Raw genomic sequence first — 26,978 nt, forward strand, 5'->3', positions numbered from 1 at the left:
TAAATGTTCTTGAGGAACAGAAGAAACACAAGTTTGAGAGTCAAAATACTTGGGTCTGAGTGCTCATTTTGATTTGTGGCTGAATGACTTGACTCTCCCCAAGTTTATTAATTCATCCACAAAAAAAGGAGTATGATGACTTTAGCCAAATTACTTAAATGTCTTCAGTCTTGGTTTCCCAGTATCATGAAAGAGCTGGACTAAATGGAGTCTCAGAGCCTTTCTAACTCTAAATATACACCATTCTATGACAATAAGACACTTGTTGAGTTGTTGTCAGTCATTTCCAATTCCCTATGACCACATTTGAGGTTTTCTTGACAAAGATATTGGAACTGTATGCCATTTCCTTGTCCAGTTCATTTTACAGATGAGGAAACTAAGGCAAAAAGGGTTAAGTGACTTGCCTAAACTCTCATAGACAGTAGGTGTCTGAGATCAGATTTGAACTCAGGAAGAGTCTTTCTGATTCTAAGTGGGACACTCTATCTCCTGAACCACCTAGCTACCCATAATAAAATACTATCCCTAACTAAAAGATATATTGGAAAGAAAGCTCTTTGAAAAATCAAAACATCTTATAAAAATATTAAATAAAATTATTATAACTATAACTGTGAGTTAATACCTGGTTATGGCAGCATGGTAGATCTGGGTCAGATTTCAAATGTTGTAATCTTTACCAATCAGAAACTCCCAAAATATCTTTTCCATAACTTCCAAATCTTTTTTTATTTAAGGCAGTGGGGGTTAAGAGTGACTTGCCCAAGGTCACATTGCTAGGGAATCATTAAGTGTCTGAGTCTGAACTTGAACTCGGGTCCTACTGACACCAGGGTTGGTGCTCTATTCTTTGCACCACCTAGTTGTCCCCATAACTTCCCAATCTTCAACTGTTCTCATGTATGTAGAATCAGAGGATTTCTGTCTCTTTTAATCTTCCTATTTGTCCTTTTTTCCCCCTCTCTCCCTTCTTCCTTTTTCTCTTTTCTCTATATGCTAACTCTTCTCTTCATTTTCCCTCAATTTCCACTTTGCTTTTTCCTACTTCCACCATTTAGTGCTTAGGCCTGCCAGTATTACGTATGGGCGCCGCTTGCCTCATGATGTTGAGAATGTTAAAAAAAAAAAAAAAAGGAACAATGAAAATAAGAAGGGAAAAAGGGGGAAGGAAGGAACAAAGGGAAAAAAAGACATTAAATCCTTGATGATAAAGTATTTGCTGTACTTTAAAGCTGAAATATGATAGCACAGGAAAGACTTTCAAAATGGGAGGATGAATGAGTCATATTAAGGCAGGCTAATGAAAAAATATTTTTTCCCTCAAAACTACAGATCATTTCTCATATATTCTGGCTGTATTCTTGTGATTCTAATGTCACCGATATGAAATTGGAAGTCGAAATGATGGAATTCTGCAACCTATCCATTCCAGAGAGGTCCCGCCTGTCTTATCTCACAGGAATTATACTTCTGCATTACCTGGATGTTTATAACTTTACCTACAAGGTAAATATTGTTTGCATTGTTAATTAGCTGTCTTATGCCCTTAATTTATTTTATTACTGTTTAATTACTTACTTATGTTCTTGACAACAGCAGGGAAGAGGTTCACTTAAACAACTATTACATTATTGCTTTGGAAACTCCCAGGCTTTTTAAATCTCAAATGTATCTTGACTCCATTCCAGTATAGGAAAACTATACCTAAAGCCATTAATTGGTTATTTTGTTTTATCCTTATTCAATCATTTTCAGTCATATCCAACTCTTCATGACCCCATTTGGGAAAGTTGTTGGAAAAGATCTTGGCAAAGAAACTGGAGTGGTTTGCCATTTCCTTCTCCAGCTCACTTTGTACAACTTATAAATATGAGTTACATTCTTGGGAATACAAAATTCAGACTCTGAAAGTTTAAATTAGGTCTTTGAAGAGATATAAGACTAGTAAAGTTCAATAGTGATAACAATGATTCCTTTATTCTCTGAATTTCTTCTGCCCTAGCTCCAAAGACCCTTCACTTTCCCCCAAACAATGAAAGCTTAATCCCTTTTACCTCTGTGGTGTGCATAGTAGCATAAGAATAAGGAGGGAAGAAAGGGGGAAGGTGAAAAAGTTCAGTCCCTTATAAGATCACAGAATCACAGAATTTTTAGAGCTGGAAAGACCCTCAGAGAATATCTAGTCCAACCCCCACTCCAATATATGTACTTAATAATTTAATCCAATCCAGTGAACATTTATTAAATGACTACTAAATTCTAAGCAGTGCTCTAAGTCCAAAGGATACACCTAATAATTTAACTCTATAATCTAATGGGGGCTGAGGGAAGGGGGGGACATTGGGGGGGTAGATTGTTTCACAAAGTCTGAAATCCATCTGAGCAGTGAATGCAGATTGGAGTGAGGTCAAAAGTCTAGTTTCTGCCCTCTTAAAGGAAGGTATTAGGAGGAGCTTGTTATACACCCTCCAAACCCTTCAATTTGAGGGGAGATGAGGGCAAGAGAAATGGTATCAGTCAAGGATTGAGTTAATAACATAAGATTGGAGCTGAGAAGCTTAATTGAGGATGGCTATGTTGCTCCATGGAGTTGAAACCAGGCAGGGCAGCAGATGGAATGGTCTACAAGTACTCATTCAACCTTTTCTTGAAGATGTTCAATGAGGGAGAAGCCATTTTTCTTAGGTAGTCCATTCTTTGTAATAACTAAGAATTAAAAAGATTTCCCTTACGTCAAACCTTCCAATGTTATGTGTTTAACTTTAGCACTTTGCATCCTATGAGTGGGAGAAGCCAGGAAAAAAATGGCACCAGCCCACATTCTCTACAGCTGGAATAGGAGCCAAGGTGGGTGGGATGGAGTAGTCAGTGTTGGACAGCTGCCTTGTGGGAGCTGATGATGTTCTTCCAGAACTACCCAAACAGGATTTTCTAATTGGTCCAAATGTAAAAAACTCCAAGATGCCTATTCTTTGTATCAGTCAAGGGTTAGGATCTCTGTTTCAAGAACTTAGCCAGTAATAGAATGAGACTCTCCTGTTTTCTGATGGGGTCATAGCCTGTAAATATGCAGCATGGTTCAGTGAAAGTGTTGGATTTGGAATCAGAGGGCCTGGGTTTGAATTAATTTTAGAATTGTGATCTTGGATAAATCATTTAATCTCTATGGGTTTCAATATTCTAATGTGTAAAAAAGTGAGTTCTGGCTTTGACCTCTGTGGTATCTTTTTAGCTCTAAATATATTAACTTGTGATTTTTTAAAATTTATAGTGAGGATACAGGCATAGATAAATAAATTTGAAAAATGAATGGAAAATGTCTATCACTCTAGGGTTAGAATTTTTCTGTAATTAGTATTCTCTGCACTTAAGAAGTACAGAATGCAGGTCTATGTAGTGAATGAAAATATGAAGATTACAAGATAAATATGCAAACTCAACACCAAAAAAAATTCTTCATTATGTCTTCCAAATCATGAACCATCTATATGTAGAATGTAAGCCCCTTGAGGACAGGGATTATTTCATTTTATCATCTTTGGGTCCTTAGCATCTCTCAGAGTACTTATTAAAACAATAACATTGAACAATTACAGTACTCTGATTTTCCATTTCATAGGCTCATAGGCTGTGTGGTATAACAGATAGGGAACTGTCCTTGGAGAGGACCTCAAAGACACCAGGTAGGCTTGTTCTCTAGTCCTGCCTCTAATTATTTGACAAGATAGCCCTTAGGTTGTCCTCTAAGGCTAGAAGATGCCCAGAAGGTGCCAAACTACATTGGTAAAGGGAGTTTTCTCACCTGGGAGTTCTATCAATGAAATCATAGTTCCAGCACAGAAATTATAGATTCCCAATAACATTCATAGAGAGACAGAGATGGAGAGAGAGAGAGAGAGAGAGAGAGAGAGAGAGAGAGAGAGAGAGAGAGAGAGAGAATAGATTCTTGAAAAATAGTAGGAATTTGTAGGCTTTGTAGGCCTAAACCTGATGAGCTGTTGGTGAGGTGGGGGGGTGCATTAGAACACTATGAATGATAATGTTTTGGTTTTCTATTTCTAATGATTTATAGCTGAAAACATTTTGCACAAAGTGCAGTCCAAGACTCATAAGAAGGAAAGCTGTTTTCTTCATTCCATCATATTTATTTAATTCACTTCCATTTCCATTTCCCTCTATGTAATGCTCCTGCAGAGCAGAAACCAGATATGGTATTTCTTGTGGGAATCCAGTAATTAAGCAGCTCTCTAATTTTCCTAGCAGATAAAGCCTGGCTAAGGTGGTAATCACATTGTTATGGGAAAATCCCAGTGTTGGACTGATGACTATGTGTTTGACAAATGGAGGATCACTACTTAATGCTTCAAAGATACTGACGAGGAAAGAAAAATTAGACTCTGGCTTTTTTTTAAAGAAAGAATTTATTCATATCAACCTAGAAACTCATAATATTTCATATGGAGTTGGCAAACAGTAGTGAAATAGATTGATTGCAGTTTGGAAAAATTATGTAGGAACCAATAGCCAGCATTCCAGGATAACTGTGGTTCTTCTTCTTTAAATACAAATAGTAGTGGAGTATGGCTAGTTTACAGTAAAGTGAGTTAGAGTTAGTTTTAATTTTCTGATTGTTTATTAAGGAGTCCAAACTAACACCTCAGATGGCCTAGGCATCTGACAGTTATAAAGCAGAGTATACTTTTCCAGTTTTTTTTATAGTATTACATAAACAAAATGGTAGGGAAATGCCTGAATGAATTGAATTGAGTAGATCAGATGAAGTGTCCAATATTTTCTACTTTCTTGGTGTACATTGTGTGATTATGAACGACAGGATAGACAGTGAATAATGTAACTGTCCAGGACTTTATAGACTTTTTCAAATCATTTGTTTTGCTTCCATTTTTGTTAGGTATTTTTCCCTAGGGAAGATCAAAACCCAACAGAAAAGATGATAGAACTCTTCATAAAACTGAAAGACTTTCTCAATCAAATGGTTACTGACACCCGTCCACTGATCGACAAATTGAGGTCACTGAAACAATTACACCTGTCCCGAAGTGTACCATTATCGCAGGTATGAATAAGGACTAATAATGGGCTCTTTGTAAAATCTCTTTTGAAATATTACCAGTGATATACTGGTAAGTGTTTCATAAATGTCTTTCTGGGGAAAATATTTGCCTCATACACTTTACTGCTTAATTTGAATTATTAACCTTTTTCTCCTTCACTTTCTTAAATCTAGACAATCAAAACAATAATAAAATCAAACTCTTGATCATTCGTAGATTCCTGAGATAGAGATGTGCACACTGAAAATTTGACAGTTGTACTAATAAACAAGTTCAGGCTAATTCCAGCATATCATCAAATATTATCCACTGAGTCACACACAAAATCTGATCTATATAATGCAATAAAATCTCTCAATAGAATGAGGAATATAGGTGGCATAGTGTGGAGAGATCTGGGACTGGCATCAGCAAGACCTTAGTCCTAATACAGTCTGATTTTTACTAGATGTATGACCATTGACAAGTCACTTGCTCTGTTTGCCTCAGTTTCCTCAACTGTAAAATGGGGATTATATTAGAACCTATCTCACAGAGTTTTGAAGAGGAAATATTTGTATATGTATGTGAATGAAATACTTGTAAGCTAATAGCTGAAAAGTGTTTAGCACAATACCCAACACCCAAATGCTTCTTCTTGTTCATTTTACCTTCATCACTGAAGATTTAGACTTTCTTACTTGGTTAACTTCTGACTGCTCATGTAGAAACCTAAATTGATGAGTATTAACATTCGTTTGCTTCTCAGATGTGTGATGGTGAGGAACATGGCAGCAAAGAAAGGGGCTAGAGATGTGTACTTACATAAACAATATATCCACATGCATACATGCCCAGGCATCATTGTGTGTGTGTGAGTACATATATATATATATATCCACAGATATATCATTTCACAAACACACATACATGCATGCATGCATTTGTAAGCTGTAGCTTTTGTTCTTGCTAATTAAACTGGACCTGTGACTTCACTGACTCATGGAAAACTTCCTCTGCACATGTAGATGGGCAAGTCTTTGACATCTCGTAGTTTTAAAGAATTGTTTGCCGATAATAAGAGATTAAGTGGTCACAAGACAAGCCTTGAATTTAGTTCTTCCTATTTCCGAGTCCCACTCTGTAGTCCCATTACATCCCACTCTCTTTTTATGATGACTTTTCATCTTGGGCTCAGATTTTTGGTGAAGTTCAGATTACAATTGTCCTAGGGCAAGTCATTATCTTAATATGATTTTTTTAAACATTTAGTGATGTTTGAACTCTTCCCCTGTAAATTAAATAACTGTCTCTTACAATTGAACAAAAACATTGAGATATATATTATTCTTCTGCAGAACATAGCAAGCTTCTAACACTGATTGCTTGATCCCAGGGCATGTCTTGCTAGGTATTTAATAGATGTTAATAATTTTTTTGTAGCTGATGGTGATGTGTTGTACAGTATCAACTGTTTTCATATATAACTTGCATTGATTAATAAGTTCAGACTTCTCAAAGAGAACCCTTCTTTATTTTCTGGTGGCAATAATATGATCTTGAACAACCATTTGAAAACACTTTGCTTTTATAATAAGTCCATGTGATCCAACCATTTGTCTGAAACTTCTTTGTCAACATATTGTTGGTTGAGTTCATATAGATGCAACCCATGGAAGGTCTTTTGATACCGCTCTTGAAACTTAACTGTTTCATAGGTTTCATCTGGTTGAAAATCTTATTCAATTATATTCAATAAATCCAATAACATCCATGTTCCTATTTTGAAAGGGACTTTACAATGCATAGAGCACTGAGCTTGGAGTCAAGAAAACCTGAGTTCAAATTCTGTTTCAGACATTTGATTAGTGGTATGATTGTGGGCAATTCTCAGTTTCCTTATCTTTAAATTGTAGGTAATAACAGCTCTTACTGCACAGAGTTGTTGTGAGAAATAAATGAGACACCATACAAATTACTTTGCACATTTTAAAGCACTATAAAATGTTGGCTATTGTTTATAACTGTTATTATAAGTTTTCTATAATAGTCATTTTTATTATGTGAAACTCATCAAAATCTAGGGTGCATAGTTTTTTTAGATTTTTTTTTGGTTTAATGCTACTGGGCCTTTTTCAAGTAATTTATTTTAATTAATATGTTTCTGATTTTTCTCCCACAGGCAATATATAGAAACCATCATATTAATGGCCCTGAAGGATCATTTAGCACCATCTCCCAAGCTCTGTGCTCTCAAGGAATCACTACAGACTATTTAACAGCCATGCTGCCCTCTTCACAGAAACCCAAAGGGGGTAACCACACCAAAGATCCTTTGACCTACAACTTAAGTAAAAAGCAAATTGCTTTAAAATATGGAATTCCACTGAATGCAAGTAAGTGGGCTTGAAATGAGCGTCACAAAACTGCCATTTTCTAGATGATTAATTTAGGTTTTCTTGGTTGGCTCAAAGTAGGTTCTGATTTCATCTAAGGTCAAAGAATTATAAATACTAGTCAAGCAAATCATGCAACAGTAAAGAACCATTTCCTCCCTAAAATATAGACATTGATGTTTTGAAGGTTTAGATTTATTTTAGTGATCTGGGCCAATTTGTGATCAAGAATCATTTAAAATACATGCATATAATTATTTAATTTCTTTCTTCTTGCAGCACCATTTTGCTTCTCTCTTTATAAAGACATTGTTAACATGCCAGCTGGACCTGTAATTTGGGCTTTCTTGAAACCTTTGCTATTGGGAAAGATTATGTATGCACCATATACCCCAACCACAAAAGCGATTATGGAAAAGGTTTGGACATGTGCCTAAGTGATATTGCTATTTTTGAAAGGATGAATTTGTAAATCAGTTTGTAAACCTAGACCATTGATAGTTACTCCAAATATGCCCTCCTTCTTCATATGCTATATACACACAATGCCTTGAGAATCACAGGAATATTTCCATCACTAACTCTGCCTGTGGAAAAGTAGTATAATTAATTCTTTGAAAAGATATAAATCATGTTAAATAACTACCATTGTCAAAAAATGAAGTTATTGAAAGTGAAAAGACCTAAAAATGTTCAACAAATTGAGTGCCAGAAAAGTGGGCATTAGATTAACAATAAAATAGCAAAAAATAAAAATGATAGTATTTGTAAAGATATATGATATGTAATAATAGCTAGCACTTCAAAATTCATGTGTTATTTAATTTTATTCTTACCACAACTCTGAGGGGAAGATACTTTTATTATCACAGTTTTACAAATGAGGAAACTGAGACTCAGAGTCTTCAAGTAACTCACCGGAGTCAGTTAATTAAGAATTTGAGGAAGCACTTGAACTCAATCTTCCTCACTTTAAGTCTAACCACTATATTGACTCTAAACTAGTTTGAACATAAATGCTTCCTACATTACTGAATTTTCACTTCACATAAATCCCTAAGCAGTAAGAGACCATCCAGAACAATCCCATCCTTTTATAGGAAATAGAAGTCCAGCAAGTTTAAGGGACTTGATTAAGCCTATAATAGATGTATTTATAAAACAGAGATGTCAGACCCTCCTCTGACTGTCTGAAAACCACCTGAGTGTGTAGTCAGATCAGATTAAAATGGAATTGGTCAATGTTTAGAAAAATAAATAAAAATACACTATAACATAAATGATATTAATTTATGGTTTTCTACGTCAATATGTTGCCTGAAGGAATTTGTTTCCATTTGAATTGAACATAATTGCTATAATTACCAGAGCCAGGAATTCAACCAGAGCCCTCAGAAACCAGTCTTTCTCCCCTAAATGCCTCTCCTTATGTTACTGAATGAATCAAACCAAAAGCTTTGGAAAAAAAATGGAAGATAAGAGATGAGGGAAGAAAACACACACACAAAAAAAACCCCAATGGACCTTCTCTACCCAGTTCTAAAATTCTATCATATTAATTGCATGTTTAAAATTGGATAGAAAACCAAATTATTTCTGTGTAACATGTTAAACTGAGGCTTTTCTTTTTTCCTTTATTTACCAAATAGTATTTTATTTTTTCTAATTGTATGTAAAGATAGTTTTCATCATTCATTTTTGTAAGAGTCTGAATTCCAAATTTTTCTTTCTTCCTCTCTTCCTTTCCCCTTCCCAATTGATGCTTTAAAAAAAGACCTGAATTTCCCTAAACTAAATGAACAACTAGCCGTAAAAAGTATTCTGTGTCTAAGTAATTTTTCTTTAAACCTATATAGAAATTCTTTGAAAAATCACTTGTTTCTGAAATAGATCAGTTTATTATTCACAAAGAATCCTAAAACAAAATAATGTCTGCCCTGTATACTGGAAATAAAAGTATATTTATGAAATCCTCAGAAAAGACATTTAAGGTTACTCATCATGTTAGTGTATGAAAGAAATCCTTAGGAAAAGTTCTTTCTACATTAAGGTCTTGGATTTGAATCCTAGCTGAGATTCAAATCCAGAAAGAACTTCTCTCATTATTTCCTGATCTATAAAATGATGGGACTGGACAAAGGTCACAGGTCTTTTCCAGCTCTAAATGTATGATCTTAAGAGTCTTCAGAATTTTTATTAATAAAATTTTGCTAGTTTAAAGAAGTCTAAAAATATAGGTACTAAAGGAAATTATCTTTAAACTTACCTTTAAATCGGGGCTACTTAATTTTTTTTGTATCACAACCCACTTTGGAAGTCTGGTGAAACCTGTAGACCCCCCCTCAGAATAACATTTTTAAATGCATAAAATAAAATATATGGGATTAAAAAAGGACACCGACTATATTGAAATATAGTTTCAAAAATATTTTTAAAACAACTTTTACAGACTCTAGGTTAAGAATAACTGTTTTAGACCAATTTTCCTTAAAGGCCATTAATACATTAAGTATATATTTATGCTAGTACAGGAAATCACTAACAAATTAATTTTTTTTTCTTCTTTGTTTTTTAGTCTAATGCAACTCTGAGACAACTGGCAGAATTGAGAGAAAAATCTCAAAAATGGATGGATAACTCACCACTGTTCATGAATTCATTCTATCTGTTAAACCAAACAATCCCAATGCTTCAGGTACTCTTGTATGGTTCTGTCATTCATCTTAATAAGCATGGCAGCTCTTTGAAATGTTAATTACTATTAGAGGAACAATTAGATGATATCAAGACAAAACATGTGGTTTATAAACTATACCAAATAGATTAAAGTTAGGAAATTAAAAGAAAAAATAATACCAATCAGACTCTGAGATACAGAAGGAACCTCAGAGACCCCAGTGCTTCCCAGAGAGTACAAGAATCTTCTCTATGCCATATCTAATAAGTGGTAATCTAGACCAGGGCAAGGAGCAGGGGGAAACCAACTACTTCCTAGGGAAGCCAATTTCCCTTTGGAAATTGTTAGAAAATATTTCTTTCTAGGGGTTTCTAAAATCCACCTTTCTACAATATCCCCCCCTCCCTATTACTCCTATTAATTCTGGTAGCCAATGTGGTGTCACTGTAAGGATTCTGAAAATTCAGGATCTTTGCATCTGAAACATGAATCTTATACTGTTTTCTTATAATAAACATCTTATTAAAAATTTAATTTCTTGCTATAATTTCCCAATAATAGTAATGACTTATCTACTTACAATTAGAAAATACCATGTAAGTCGTCAATAAACATTAAGTCAAACAGTAGTAGACAAACAAAAAGATTAATAACCTTGCCTTCAAAGACCTTACTTTGTAATGGGGGAAGACCACACATAAAAGGGAGCAGAAAAATGTGTAGGGTTGGGGAAAATAATAGAAGAAAGAAGTCCTGAGATCTATGAGTGAAGCCCAGAGAAAGTTGAAGGAGTGAATTTGGTGGGATATTTTCCTTAAATTGGAGTTTGGGGGAAGAGGAAGTGGCCATAGGCTTGGAGTGAGCTTCCAGGATGGAAATCCTGAAAGAACAACTACTATATTTTGAATTTTACCCTTCCTCCAAATTGTATATTCCCATTGCAAGGAAAGGAAAGATTTTGACATCATTAAACTAGCAGTTATCTGAAAACCAACATGACTTTTAGAGTATCTCAGATTGTTGTTATGTGCGTTAAGAATTTGGTATGAAAACCAAGTACACTTTTCCACTTTTATCTCATGGGTTATACAGCCTCTCAGTACTCAGTTAACATTTTTGGACTTTCTAATAAAAACTCAATTTTTCTAGAAGGAAGATTAACTAGTTTCTTGTCTGATCTGACCTATACCTGACCAGGAACTCCCTCTTGCAACATCTCCAAAAAGTGATCATCTAGCTTTCTCTCCAAGTTCCCTAGTGTTTTCTCATTAAACCTTTCTTAGTCAAATTGGCAATGAATCTATTCAACTGACATGCAGCATGCTTAGAAGATACATACTACAACATGTTCATCCAAGGATTTTTAATTAATAGAAAAATTATTGCTATACTCCAGACCAAAATAAATCACTTATTTACAGGTTCATTTTTACTTCCTGAGAGAATAAGAATAGTTTTCCAGAGCCCAGGCTGTAAAGTAAGATTTTATTACTTATTCTATTTCTATAGAATATGAATGTTAGGAAAATAGAAACCATTTCTCTTTTTATATCTGAGAATATTTCTATAGCGCAAGGAGGAATGAGACACAAGAGAAGCCAGCAATGCATTTCTAAAACCTGCTCCAAGCTAGCCCAGAAAACCCCCACGAGGCAGCCTGCTTAGATTCCACCTCTGTAGACTCTATTCTGATTAGAACTGAAAGAAACCATTTTCATCACTGCCTCATGTTGGAATCTCAAGGCAGATCCAGGTCCCATTGTGACGCATATATAATTAGTTTTGTAATCTTTTAAAAACTAAAACTTGCAAAGGTTTGAAAAAATAGCCAGATATAACAACTAGTAGAATACATTGCCACAGAGATGCTTAGCACATACTTTCCCTTCTGCATGATTGCCCTCTAAGTTGAAATCCTTTTTGCCACTGTGATAATACATACAGAGGATATACTATGCAGGTGCTTGCTGTACACATAGCCAACTGATGGTATAGCACATTCATTCTGTTCACAAACTTGAACTTTGAGGATATTATTCTTTTCCTCCATCCCACGATTGTTCTATAAGAAACAATAAAGGGATGGGATTTCATAAAAGCCTAGACAGACTTGCATGAAATGATGCTGATATGAGCAGAACCAGAAGAATATTATACATGATTCCTCTATCCATGAGTACAAAAGAAACAAAACAAAGTCATTGAAGACAGAATTTTGTGCACTGAAGAAAGAGAATGCTAAGTACAAATATTCTAGGTTAACAAGTTGTGACTCGGGCATTGGAGATACAAAAACAGGAGTGAAACCATCTCTGCCTTCAAGAAGCTTCTGTTCTAATGGGGAGATCACATTATAATATATAAAATGATTATCAAGTGGTATTAGTTGGGAAAGCAGTTGTTAAAATCAATGTACCCCATTAGGTCATTTAAATTATTTATATGAAATAACAAGCATCAGGGAAAAAATAGCAAAGATCACTAGTTTTCAATAAGGTTGCATCACCTTCATAGAATCAGATAAGCAAATTTCAGTGATGGTATGCAAACATTAGAGGTACATCAGTCCATCACTCTTCCCTTCATTCATTTGTAAAAGGTTTCTTTTCAAAGAAGTCAAATCTTATTGCTTGTATATTCTACATTTTTAAAAATGCTTACTATTGTAATTTCAGTTTGATAACCTTTTGATTTTACAACAAATGATACACTGTAGCCTCCCTCACTTGCTGGCACCAGTCATTACAATATATTTTCTGTCAAGAATTTTGCCACCCTTTTGCATTGTTAATTGCTTTTTCTACAATGTATTTTAAAATATAAATAACCATCTGGTTTTGGAGTATGTTTATAAAACCATTTTCCACTAACAATCTGTAACTGGAAAATAGAGAATTTTCTCTTTTTTTGGGGGGGGAGCGATTTTTGCAAGGCAGTTGGGTTAAGTGACTTGCCAAAGGTCACACAACTAAGCAAGTATTGTGTCCCAGGTCAAATTTGAACTCAGGTCCTCCCCATTCCAAGGCTGGTGCTCTCTATCCACTGTACCACCTAGCTGCCCCAAAATAGAGAATTTCAAGAAAAGTAGAGTTAGTGCAACTACCCTTACTTATTTAGCCAGGCATGCTAAGTTTTTCTAAGTCAAGTAAGTTTTTATAGTAGCTAATCTGACTCATGTCATCCTAGGCAGCAGAAAGATCTAGGATGAAATGAGATTCTTGGAATCAGATGTAAAATATCTGAGAGGTTAATGGATCCAAGTTAACTTCTAAGGCTTGGAAAAGCAAAGGATTCAAAGTTGAAACTCAAAAGCTTTGACCTTCGAGCAAAAATATGACTGGGGGAATAAACTCCAAATCTAGTCAATCAAATAGCCATATTTGTCTTCTAGCAACTTAATTACTACTCCCTAAGAATTCCCTTAAACTCCAAAGCAGCATTCTTGCTACTTAATTTCACATAATCATATTATAAATTGATAAATCTTTTTTTCAAAATGTATTTATTGGGGGCAGCTAGGTGGCACAATGGACAGAGCACTGGCCCTGGAGTCAGGAATACCCCAGTTCAAATCTGACCTCAGACACTTAATAATTGCCTAGCTGTGTGACCTTGGACAAGTCACTTAACCCATTGCCTTGCAAAAAAAAAACAAAAACAAAAATAATATTCATTTATTTACACATTCCATAATCATTTTATAATTTGCTTCCTTCTCCTTTCTCCATCACTCTTCTTTATTTCACCCATTAGCAAGAAGGAAGGAGTAGAATTGCCTTAAATGCCTATTTAGGCCTTTCTTAGGTCATTGCAAAATATTATTATTATTCAAGCTCTATGCATGTAAAGAATTTTCCATTTCCATTACACACCTAAATTGTAGCATTCATTATATAGAGAATAGAGGAGGATTGAAGTGAATAAAATTCCCAAGTCTTGCATGTCATCATCATATTTAACAACATTGGGATGCCATTCCACGAATGATGCCTACATTTTGAGGTTTGCTTCCTTATAGGACTAATTAAACAAATACCAACTCTTTATTACAACAGCACACGTCCTAGCTTCCTTTGTCAGGGATTTGAATATAAGCCTTTGTAAGATGATGCATTGCTGATGCACAATAGCAGTTAACGCCTCTCACTGTGGGTGTTATTAGGGAGACAATGATTAAACTTGTTTTGTTCTTGCATTTAAACTAATTCTCTATTATTATTGTTTGTTAGAATACTCTGAGGAACCCCTTTGTGCAAGTTTTTGTAAAATTATCTGTGGGACTTGATGCTGTTGAGCTTCTGAAACAGATAAATGAGCTTGGTAAGTCATGGTTAGATTATGCAGTTTTGTGGGACCTTTTATTCCCAGATCCTGTCAGGAAAAAAAATGCTATCCTACTCCAGAGCTCCTTTCCATTTTGTATTCTGCACTGTTTCTTGCTAGGTTCTGGTTATTCCATTACTCTAAGGGAAATAAATCCTCTGCCACATTTTCCATGCCCTGTCTCCTCAGTCAGGGGTACACTTACTTACAGTTGTTCAGTTGCTTTTCATTTGTCTCTAACTCTTCATAACCCTATTTGGAGTTTTCTTGGCAAAGATTAGTATCTTTTTGCCATTTCTTTTTTACAGATGGAGAAACTGAGGCAAAAAGGAGGCAAAAAGGATTAAGTTACTTCCAAAGGGTCACAATAATTAGTATTTGAGGCAAGATTTCAAGTCAGGAAGATGTCATATAAATAAATATATATATATATATGATAATATATGTAAATAACATATAGATATAAATTTGCTATATAATTATTCTTTATATAGATATTCTATATAAGTAATATATAGCATATCTGTGTTGTCCAATAACTATTTATAAGAGAATCAATCTCTGGACCACCTAGTTGCTACATATTTAATTCACAAGGGATGTCAAACTCTTCTTTGGGGATTAACTTCTCAGATAGTTAACCATTCTCATTATGGATGACACTAAATATTTCAAAATTGTAAAAATACAAAATAAACCATTTAAACGCAGTTTCTTCTTTAACTGAGCACAGGTAGCTTTCAAGTTTCTAATATAAACTGTTATTTTTCATTATACAAAGTTCTTAACAAAAAACAAGTTCTTAATATTAGTAGATGCTGGCATCATGATAAGGTGCTGGTTATGGTTGAGGTCAAGATCATTTATTAGTAATCACTGACTTCTATTATACAAATGGAGCATGTGCAACAGGCCATGAGTAGAAAGACAAAAGTGATGGATTGTCTCACAATGAAAACAAACTAATAGTTAGCAAGGCAGGGATGGGTTCTTCTCTTTCAAGGTCATTTAAAAGGATGTGTGAAGATGCAAAGACACTTAGAGAACTTAGGCATTCACTCTGCAACATCCCTACCTTCAACCCAGAGGATGTAAGTTATCTTATTCAGTCTATGTCTGATGTTCTGTTGCTATGCAACCCCTGGTATAAGAGCACCAATATTAGGAAGAGGTAGAGTGAAAGAAAATATGTCCTCATGCTAGGTAGTAGCTCTCTTTGAGGGGCTGCTTCCCTGGTGGTATAAGCAACAAACTGATAGAAAGGAACCATGCATAAGTTTAGCCTCCAAATAATATACAGAATATCTTTGATGTTCAATAACTAAAAGAGAATCAAAAAAAAAAGGTCTGTCTCAAAAGAGATCACTTAAACTACCATTTCTATTAAAAATATTTTTAGTCAAAAGAACAAAGGTAAAATTGTTTTCAGTTCTGAAAATTTTGGAATCATGTAGAAATAAGATTTATGGAGGAAATAAGAGACTGATGATGTTCTAACTTTGAAACTGATAGTTATATAATTATTAGGTGGTTTAAAGTTTGCTCTGTTAAGATCAAATAGAAAAAAAATTCCTTTAGGAATGGAGTTGGGGTAAAGAGAAATGTACTATTCTCCATTTTTTCTCCATTGCATTTTAAATTTCAATTAAAGATCCATCAAAATTGCAGGAGAATCTCTGCCTTAGATTGCATTGTATTGATTTCCTATGGCCACTGGAGGCCACTGTTCAACCATAATTTCCCCCTCCCCCACCATTTTCCACAACAAAAGCCATTCTCTTTAAATTCTAGTGCAAAATGCGTATAAGTAGTTGACTTCTCCAGAGAATTTAATTTTGCTTTAAAAGACTTGGGGGGCATTTTGTTGGTGAAGAAGAATTCATGATATGTAGTATATTTTTATTCATAACAATTGAGTCAGGAGGTAAAAATTCAATCAATCATAATATTATATTCATGTTTGTTTTCATATACATTTTACATAACAATAGATTATATTATGGTATATCAGAAAATCAAAAAAATTATCTAATCCTTTTGTCATAATGCATAGTCATCTAAAACAAATCCATCCACCCATCCATCCATCCATCCACTATATTAGTTATCATAAATTCTAGACTACTCTAGAATAATACCAAGATAATTCATATATCTTTTAAATAATTTAGTTTTATATATATGCATATATGCACATATACAATATAGTTTGTACTTTTCTTTAAGAAATATTTCTATAGTCTGTTTCACTTGCTGATTACTCTATTTTTATTCTCATATTCCATCTATAATTTTCTTTGCTCAGCTTTGCTCTAGCCTTCCATATTCTATCAGTTTAGATCATTCTAGATTCATTTTTCATTTCCTATTTTATAATTTTCTTTTTAACAACCTACAGTTAATAATCAGAGCTAGTGTTTATTTAACACGTTAAGGTTCACAAAGCACTCTACACTCACAAAAAATCCTGGGAGGTACATTCTATTTTTATTCCCATTTTACAGATGAGAGACTGAGACACAGAGAGGATAAGTGATTTGCCAGGGTCACAGAGGTGACAAGTATCTATTTGAGGTAGCAATTGGACTTGGGTTTTCCAGCCTTCGAGTTTCATACTTCATTAAGCCAACTAATTGTGCTTCCCTGTCCTATGAATGTTCCCTGGTGGAAAGGAAGAGATAAGTGATATAGGGATAAGTGATAGGAACAGGACCTGTGATATCATTGCTATGGGGAGCTATTTAGCAGTATAAATTTAGAATTGGGAAGGACCATAGAGATCCTTTAGTTCATCTCCTCACCTTAGAGAGTTCCAGAAAAATTGTGACTTTCCCAATATCACATAATCAGAAGTGGCAGAACCAAGATTTAAACCTTTATCTTCTGATTCCAAATCTAGTGCTCTTTCTACTGTATCATATTACAATACTGTGACAATTACCTTTTTTGATCTTAGATCACTATTCAAGATATTATAACATGTAAGGTTTTTAGTCGCCTTTAACTTAATCTTGGCATAAATTCTCTTTGTTGAATATTTGTGTTACAGAATAAATTTTACCTGATGCACTTCTTTGAATTTTTCAATAATAAAGTACATTTCCCCATGTCTTTAATCCTCTTGTGTGTAATATTTAGTGGTAAATCAGTGCTTTTGATGAATCATTGTGAGAATCAGGATGGTGATATTTTCTTTTTTCCCCCCTGTTGGCTTTTGTTTTGCTTCACTTCTCCAGATATTATAAGGCTAAAATTACAGAACAACATTGGCATCATTGATCAGCTTAATACACTGTCTTCCTTGACAGTCAACATTTCCTCTTGTGTATTGTATGATCGCATTCAGTCAGCAAAAACTGTAGAGGAAATGGAGATGGAAGCTCAACAGCTGTACAAGAACAATGAACTCTTTGGAAGTAAGTTCCATTCTGCTTTTATTTGAACCATCCATTGGCAACATACAGATTCATCCCAATCAAATTCTCAAGGTGCTTTTCATATCCTCTATGCCTGAGACTTCAGGCAACTGAACCACGCAGTCTCTTACACAAGAACTCTACCTCTCTACCCCTGGCAGAGTTATAGCCAAAGACAGGAAACCTGTAGTCAGAAAAGGAAAGAAATCCTTCAATTATGCTAGTTCCAGCAAGCTGAGAGAAAGGCAGAAAGGTCTCCAGAGGACACATATCCCTGAAAACCTCTGCACAATTAGGAGGAGTCTTGTGCAATTGGATTGTGAGGCTGTGATTTCATCGATGTTAATAGTTCCCACAAATGGACTTCCTTTACCATGAAATTCATAATGAAATTCATAATCTTGCAGAGTTGTCTTCAATACAGAAAAATGTCTTGCCCAAAGACACGTAACTAATAAGTATCAGAGACAGGTGGCGAACTCAGATCTTCCTGGTTCTCAGAATACCTCTCTATTCTCTATTACCTGAGGTTGTAAGAATGGAAGAAAATAGAGCAATTTGTCTAAATTGAATATATGACACGGAGAGCAAAAATGATGTCGGTGACAGGATCTTCTAAGTCATCCTTTTCTCCTTTAGGACATGTTAATGTTAGAAGTCCCAAGACTGACAATTATTTGGTCAAATTAATTGGATAACTGTCATAATTTTGTAGCACATCTATAGTTAATGACTTTAATTTGCTTTTGAGTTTATTATATTTTCAGGGACCAAATTTCACAAGATATACCTTCAAAAATGCAATTTTTGCCATTTTTTTTTATAAATCAAGAGCCTTGGACTTCTTGTCTTGATATTAACCCAGATGCGAAAATGTTTGACTGCCCTCTTATGTAGGTCTCAAAACTACAGCAAGTAACTTCTTCCACTAAATGATTTTTCTTTTTTTTCCTTCATCATTTTCATTTTAGGTGTTATTTTCAAGCTTCCTTCTAACAGAAGCAGGGAGAGAAGAGACAATTTTGATGACAGTTCCCTTCCTCCACTAATAGAATATACCATTCGAATGAGTCTCAAGACAGCACAAACAACCAGCAGCCTCCGGAACAAACTTTGGGCTCCTGGTCCACATAATTCTCCATCACAAAACCAGATCTATGGCAGAGCATTCATCTACTTACAGGACAGCATTGAAAGAGCTATCATTGAATTACAGACTGGGAGGAATTCACAGGAAATAGCAGTTCAGGTTCAAGCAATCCCCTATCCCTGTTTCATGAAGGACAAGTGAGTCTCTACGTTTTATGTTACTTAATAAGATGCAGCTTCTATGATTACCTTTTTCCATCAGTTCAAATTGTCATTGGAATCAAATGTTTATTACAAGCCTTCATCAAATGTAATATTGTTGTTCAGTCATGTCCAATTCTCCATGACCCCTGTTTTGTTATTTTCTTGGCAAATTTACTGAAATGGTTTGCCATTTCCTCCTCTGGCTCATTTCATAGATGAAGAAAAAAGGGTAAGTGTTGCACATCTAGTAAATGTCTAAAACCATTTTTTGAACTCAGAAGATAAGTCTTCCTGATTCCAGGCCTTCAAAGTGGTCATTTCTTGCCTTGAGGGCATGCTCCATTATGCCTTGACTTTAATGAATTAGAATGATAAACTGGGTGGAAAGATCACTGGTATAAACAATAAACAAAGAAATAAATTGAATTCTACTTCTGGGTAACCAGATGGAGAAATCAGAAAATAGAGAAAAAGAATATTTGCCTGAATTGTTCCTTTAATAAGTGTTCTAAGAAGCAAGTCAGGGGCAGCTAGGTGGTGCAATGGATAGAGTACTATCCCTGGAGTCAGGAGAACATGAGTTCAAACCCAGACTCAGACACTTAATAATTACCTAGCTATGTGATCTTGGGCAAGTCGCTTAACCCCATTGCCTTAAGTAAATAAAATTTTTTAAAAATTGATTAAAAAAGAGAAACATGTAAATATTCCAAGAAAAATCTGGGATGACTTTATGGAATAGTGCCTTTGCCAAAGACTCTTCCAACATCTCAATTGACTTTGCAAATGATTTTTTTTAATTAAAGATAACTTTTTCAGGCAGTAAATTTTAATGTTCATTAAGTCTGCCAGTCTGCTAGAACAAATGACTCCAACTCCAATAACAGTTTAAAAAAAAGGTACAGGAAGATGTACTTCAAGCCCATCCACCTATACAGGAGTTTGAGGCATGTAAATATTACTCTAAAAAGTAACCGAACTTATTATTCAACCTAACTGTTGCAGTTGTTGCACCATTTGGAGCTGTTCTGTTTTTCTGATGATGCCTCTTTCTCTTCCCCTTGGCTGCTTCAAGAACTCTAGATGAGATGAGGTTGTAACTCTTTGCTGAACAATGATAAAAGGAGAAAGATGGGAATTCTTTTTAGTGGGTTGTCAAGGTTAACTGCTTTTATTATGTAGAGTCACCAGGACTAGGTTGCATGAACTGTGTGAACTTCAATGGCCACTGTGAATAGTAAAAAATCTGAGGGAGATCTGTAGGATAAATTAATTAAAATTCCCTTCTGATTTCTGACTATCCCCTACTCATTTCCTCTCCTTGAATTTGGATTCATTCTTTGAATTCTAACACAGTTAATAGCCAGCACCCTATCTGGATATATAACTCAATGCTTTGGATTAAAGACTATAGGGATTTTATTATCAAATGAAAATGGTTATAGAATTGATTTTGATGGCAATCAGGAGCACTAACACTAGCACTATCTGAGAAAAATCAAAAAGAAATTGTACTCAGGACAATATTTTCATATCCATGAGAATTTGTATTGTATGTAATAAACACAATAATTGCATCATGAATAATGATAACTTTAAAAGGTCACACATATTTTCATTATTAAAGCTTTTCAGAAACTATGCATTAGTTCCAAAAAAGGGATAAATAATGGTAGGAATTTCAACCACCATGACAGGCACGTAGAGGATTTGTCCTGGGGGGAAGGTGGTTTTCTTGGTCTTCCTGAGGTTATAGCTGTACATGGGCAGACCAGTCCCCTTACTGTAATATGGACTCTGAGGAATTGTCTATAGTGTTATGGCCTAAATGTTTATCCTGAAACAGTCATGATTATACATTTTAATTGAGTATTTGCTAAATGCTTCCTAAGAATAGAAAAATCATTCTTTTGATTAGATGAACCATTCAGTGAGATAAATGGAATACCATTTTTTCTCTGTTCTATTCAATTTAATATCAGCCAATGAGATCTTGATTCTTAAGATTACAAATTAACTTTCATACACCAACTACTCAAAACCATTCTCTAAAACATTGCACTGCCTCTCCATGGAATCTAAAATTGTATTGAAGAGAAGGAAGAGCAGAAGAGCAGAATTCAAAGAAATCTTTTCCTAATTAATTTGGCTTCATTAATTAATAAAGATTAATAGAGAGGAAGTATGGAATTATGGATTGAGAGTTAATCTTGAAGTCAGAAAAATGGGAAATCAAGTCCTTCTTTTTGCCATCTTTGATTAATTTTTCTGGGGGGGAGGCAGTGAAGGTTAAGCGTCACACAACTTAGAGTCACACAACTAGTAAGCGTCTGAGGCCAAATTTCAATTCAGGTCAACCTATATTGAGGGTTAGTGCTTTAACCACTGCACCATCTAGCTATCCCTCTTTGATCAATTCTTTAAGACTATGAGATAAGCTAGCTGCATTTGGAAGAGTGTTTCTCAAATGAGTTCCTGATATTGGTAGAATCATATATAAGTCCACTGATTTCTGTTTTCTTAAAAAACATGAATATTTTCAATTTGTGGGAAAAATATTTATGGTGTTGTATTCTCCAACTCTGCCATTATCCATTTTGGTAAGTGTTATCTTTTTTTCCCCCCCAGCTTCTTAACCAGTGTTTCCTACTCACTTCCAATCGTGCTTATGGTAGCCTGGGTTGTATTTATAGCTGCCTTTGTGAAAAAACTTGTTTATGAGAAAGACCTGAGGCTCCATGAGGTAGGTTGAAAATTCTTATGGTACCCTAAAATTTCAAATAAGTTCATTTCTTATTAGCAAGAGTTGCTGTGATTTTATTTAGACCAGCATGAACATGAAAAGCTTAACCACACAGTGTGAATTAGCTCTAAGGAAAAATCTTTTGAAAATCATAATGAAAATGGATAAGCCTTTTCTACACAAATTCACTACCCCTTGCTTTCTTCCCTCACAAAAAAAAATCCAAATCCACTGAGCATTTATTAAATGTCTTCTATGTGCAAAGTCTTGTGTTAGGTAAGGGGGATAACAGACAAAAACAAAATAATCCATGCCATCAAGGAATTTACATTCTACTAAAAAGTAGACAATATAAAAAAGAAAATAATATAAATGATAATTTCAGAAAGGACAAAGCCCTACAAGCTTGAGGAGAGGAGATATAGAATGTTCTTCATGAGTTTTATATATGTGTATATATATATGGAGAGAGAGTAATCTAAATAAATAATAATAGTATTATCATAAATGTAACTGTTATTCAAGAATAACTCCATTTCAATTGGAATAATGGAAGCCTAAATAGTAACTCCCAGGAGTGGAGGATTATTAGCACAATAACCAAATGGAACCCAGAAATAGCTGTGTACTCATCTCTTATGTATCTCCACATTGTATATAAAACTTCTTCAAATATCTAGAAAATTCCATTTTAGTAATTCCTTCTCCACCAGTCACTGCTTTGGATTGAGGACAAGAATGACCCAATGATCATGAACAGGTTTTGCAGATTGGCTTCCCTATGCATGCCGGTGATTGTTCAGTTTTCTCTACAATAGCTGAGGAGCCTCCCATCCTTGGAGGGAAAGCATCACCCCTCAAAATGATGGCACCATGGATAGTCTCTGGTTGTGTCTGTGTATCACAGAAAAGAGTAAAGGCATGCTTTGTAGACTTTTCCAAACCGAAGATATGAAATGAGTATGGCTGCAATCATTCTATTCTGCAATTTTCCCTCTCAGCACTGCAGAATTACATAGAATTTCAAAGTAAGCAATCTTATATAAGATTTTTGTAAGTCCCAATGCTTGTGCTTCTCTTGCCATGTTTTCTAAGGAATATTGCCTGGATGGGAGTCTGCTATCACATTTTCACCAGACTTAGGGAAGTCTTTCAAAGGTCATGTGATCCTGTCTAGTTCATTCACCAAGTTTTTAGATGGGATGCTTCCTTCCTAAGCAAAATTAATAACATCTTTCAATTCGGTGTGATGGACAGAACTGTCAAATTATCCACTATAGGTTTATTTCCTTGAAATAGTTGTTACTGTTCTTGAATATCATAAATTCGGGTAACTGTGCAACGAAAGGTAACTTGGTGATTTTTTTTCAAATCCCTTATTTCATGGGTGGAGAAAATAAGTTAGTAGAGAGGGAACGAATTACCCAATTCATCTGTCTGGTTAAAGACGGAACCAATACTAAAGTTTAGGGTTCCTGTTTCACCTTAACATCTCTTTCCCTAACCAGCACTCTTCTCCAAATAATGCTGTCCCCTTGCCCCCCTTACCTTTGTTTCTTGTACATTTTGATCGTGTAGACATCAATACCCAACAATTTCTGAATTACTGACAAAAGAACTTTTCATTATGATCACAGTCTATTAAGTCAAAAGAGTTTTTCAGAGACCCAGAATAATTTACTAATATTTGCTTCCAGGTCTCTCAACTACAGCTACATATACACAGTACTGTCCCACTTATGAATAGCCACACTTCCAAGAATCTCTGCTAGCCAGCCCCTCAAGTCAAAACAAGGCTATAACATTGTTATTAAGTTAGTAGCTTAATGTAGATGATAACCCCCCATTTTGGGGGCTTTTCTAAGAATCCTGCTCCACTGAGTTCACCACACTTTCTAATGAAATTAGAATACACATTAGCACACGATAAGATTCTTTACAGAAGAAAATAAGTCAGCAAGTTTTGAGATTTTCCCCCTATTTTTTGTAAAATCTGCTGCTTGTCTTTTCCTCATTGTAACTCTTTAAAATATAACTGCCATAGAACATTATTAAAATGAATATTTCATGGATACTTTTTATACAACTATCATTTCCTAAAAAAAACATCCTCCATGAAACCTCCTCTCAAAACAAAGAAAAACAAATAAGCAAAATAAAATCAATCCAGAGATTGTCTCAGAAAATTCAGGTGACAATCCATAATCATAGAAAGGAGAGAAAAGGGTCTCAGCTGGAGTTCTCTGGAATCTCATTTCTAATTCTGGGTTAGTAAAAGGAGCATTATCTTAAAGTATTAGACATTATGTATAATATGAATTCTGATGTCTCTTAGTCTTACTTCTCAGATACATTATTGCAGTGATTATCTATATTATCCTCTTCATTCTGATTTCACCAGTCTTAATATCTTTCTGCAATCTCTTCATATATCTCATCATTCTCTGAATTCCTTACTTTATTCCTTTTGATACCATATATATACCATTCCCATGATAAGTTGTTCATCCATATCCCCAACTGATAGGTACTCCTTTTGTTTCTAATTCTGGTTGCTACAAAAAATGTTGCTATTAAAATTTTATTATATATGGGATTTTTTCTTTCTGTCATTGATTTTTTGGGGGTTCCATAGTATGAAATACCATATGTTTCATATTAGGATGACTGTGCCAAAGGTATTAGGAATTTAGTAATTTTTCTTACATATTGCAAATTAATTTCCAAAACAGTTGCTTCAATTCACAACTTTACCAAACATATATTAATATACTTGTTATCCTATAGTTACTCCAAAATTAACTATTTCTATTTTTAATCATCTTTACTGATTTCATAGATGTGAGGATAAATTTCAGAGTTGTTTTAATTTACATCTCTTATACTGTGTTTATTATCATTTTTCATAGTTATTATAGTATTTTTTAGATTTTAAAAATACATATCTTTTTTCCTGCATATCTCTTGGGCAATAAATATCTTTAGTAATATATTTGTGTCAATTCTTTATTTTCCATATAAATATGTAAAATATGATAGCATACTTCTATCAGAGATGTTTGATGCAAGCATTCCCACTTGTTTTATAGTTCCTTTTAAAATTTGTAGCTACATTTGTTTTGTTTATACAAAATATTTTTTGCAGTTGAAGATTTTCTTTTGATATTCGTTTTTTCAAATTTGAGTTCTAAATTCTCTCCTTTCTGCCCCAATATGGTATCAATCATATGTGTGAAGTCCTGCAAAACATATTTCTGTATTAATCATGTTGCATAAAAAATCAAGAAAAATAAAGGAAGTGAAAAAGTATGCTTCAATCTGCACTGAGAGTTCATCAGTTCTCTCTGGAGGTGAATAGCATTTTTTATCATGGGTCCTTTGTAATTGTCTTGGATCATAGTGTTGATGAGAGTAACTAAGCCTTTCAAATTGAGTATTATTACAATGTAGTACTCAGTGCAAAGTTCTAGTTCTGCTCACTTCATTTTTATGCAAAATGCTTTAAACTTTGCATAATCCAAATTTGCCATGTATAAAAATCTTTCTATCATGCTGAGTTCTTTGATTTTTTTCTGACATCATGAATATACCAATAGAACATTTGGGCTGTCCATCTTTTCTTCATACTACCTGACTAGCCTATTCTTTTTTTAAAATCATATATTTCTTTGCAGATGTCCTTTAACCTAGTTCTTTATGGTTTCTTTTTTGTTATTTGATGTTAATCATGCTCATGCCCATCATACATCATTCCATTGCCCTCTAAGGGATACTCATAGTTATTATAGTCATAGTGAAATATGACTTGGGAGTCAAACAGAAATGTCTATAATAAACTTAGATGATATGAGCAAAAATCACACTGAATGACTTGGGATTTAAATTTAGGGTGAAGGAAATATCCTTATCTATGAGATCAGAGATCCTTTAAGTATAATCAAAATAATCTCTCCAGTTTTTAACTTATTTGGTGACAAATTTTCCTCCTCACCATCAATCTCTTAACATTCATGACATCCAAGTTTAATATTTCCATGGCAATTGCTATGGGTCTGTCTGATCTTGATTGGACTATCTTTCTCTTCACCTTGCCTTGTCTTCAATTGGGCCCAGCTCTAGTAGTAACAATAGACTTTGAAAAGCACATCAATCACTAAAAGTAATGATTGATGTGCTTTTCAGGTTTAGGAGACAGGAAACAAGGTTGATTGTGAAATTGATCTCAGAGCAAAAGACTTATACAAAACAAAATGTAGCCAACAACTTTCTTTGTGTGTCATCCCCCACCATTATGATGGGTCCTTCCTTCTTATTGTAGCTATTTCAGGAATGTATGTAGATATAAACCATTATAGGTTCTTTTTGAAGAACTACTGCATTCATTATATAGATTCTGATGCTGAATTGAATTCTAGGGAGGAGAAAATTTTCTCACTCCTATTTTCCCATAGTTGTCCATAGCATCAAAATAACTATGTTTTGGGGAAGACCTATGGTCAAGACTCTTCCTTTAGCAAAGCCTAAGAATTGCTATTCTTTTTTCCTTTTATTTATTCATTCATTCATTCAACCATTTATTTATTTATTTTCATCCATAAGGACATGTATATTTTAAGTTACAAAATTTCCTTCCATGTTCCCTTCCCACCCCCCTCACCTCAGCAAGGAACAGTCTGGTTAGCATTGTACATATATATTTTGGATAAGCATGTTTACATATTAGTTATTTTCAGTATGAGGAATTAGTATTAATGGAAAGAGATACATAAGAGATAATTTTTATAAAGTGTTCATCAAATTCTGAAGGATTAGTTTTTCTTTTTTTGTTTGTTTTGTTTTGTTTTGTTTTTCTTCCTCTGGATGGGGATAATAATATTGTCCATAGCCACTCTAATACAGTTGTCCTAGCTCTCTGAACTGCTGAGAGTTGCTGCTTCCATTAAGGTTGCTGATCTCACAATGTTGTTGTTAATATGTACATTGTTCTCTTGGTTCTGCTCCCTTCACTCAACATCAGATTCGATAAGTTATTCCATGCTCCTCTAGAGTCCTACCATTTATGGTTTCTTATAA

The 26,978-nt window shown here is 34.4% G+C and overlaps 1 protein-coding gene across 1 annotated transcript in view; it reads left to right on the forward strand.

The window, feature by feature from the left end:
- Positions 1–26,978, forward strand: part of ABCA12 (ATP binding cassette subfamily A member 12) — a 231,375-nt gene that overhangs the window by 134,307 nt on the left and 70,090 nt on the right. Inside the window, exons 15-23 of the mRNA XM_074191440.1 lie at positions 1,336–1,509; positions 4,916–5,080; positions 7,240–7,453; positions 7,733–7,872; positions 10,029–10,148; positions 14,360–14,450; positions 17,690–17,869; positions 18,841–19,156; positions 21,791–21,905. Of these exons, the coding sequence (XP_074047541.1) occupies positions 1,336–1,509; positions 4,916–5,080; positions 7,240–7,453; positions 7,733–7,872; positions 10,029–10,148; positions 14,360–14,450; positions 17,690–17,869; positions 18,841–19,156; positions 21,791–21,905 (1,515 nt within the window). The remainder of the gene's footprint in view (positions 1–1,335; positions 1,510–4,915; positions 5,081–7,239; positions 7,454–7,732; positions 7,873–10,028; positions 10,149–14,359; positions 14,451–17,689; positions 17,870–18,840; positions 19,157–21,790; positions 21,906–26,978) is intronic.

This window comes from Macrotis lagotis, chromosome 6 (genome assembly GCF_037893015.1).
Source record: "Macrotis lagotis isolate mMagLag1 chromosome 6, bilby.v1.9.chrom.fasta, whole genome shotgun sequence".
NCBI lineage: Eukaryota > Metazoa > Chordata > Mammalia > Peramelemorphia > Peramelidae > Macrotis > Macrotis lagotis.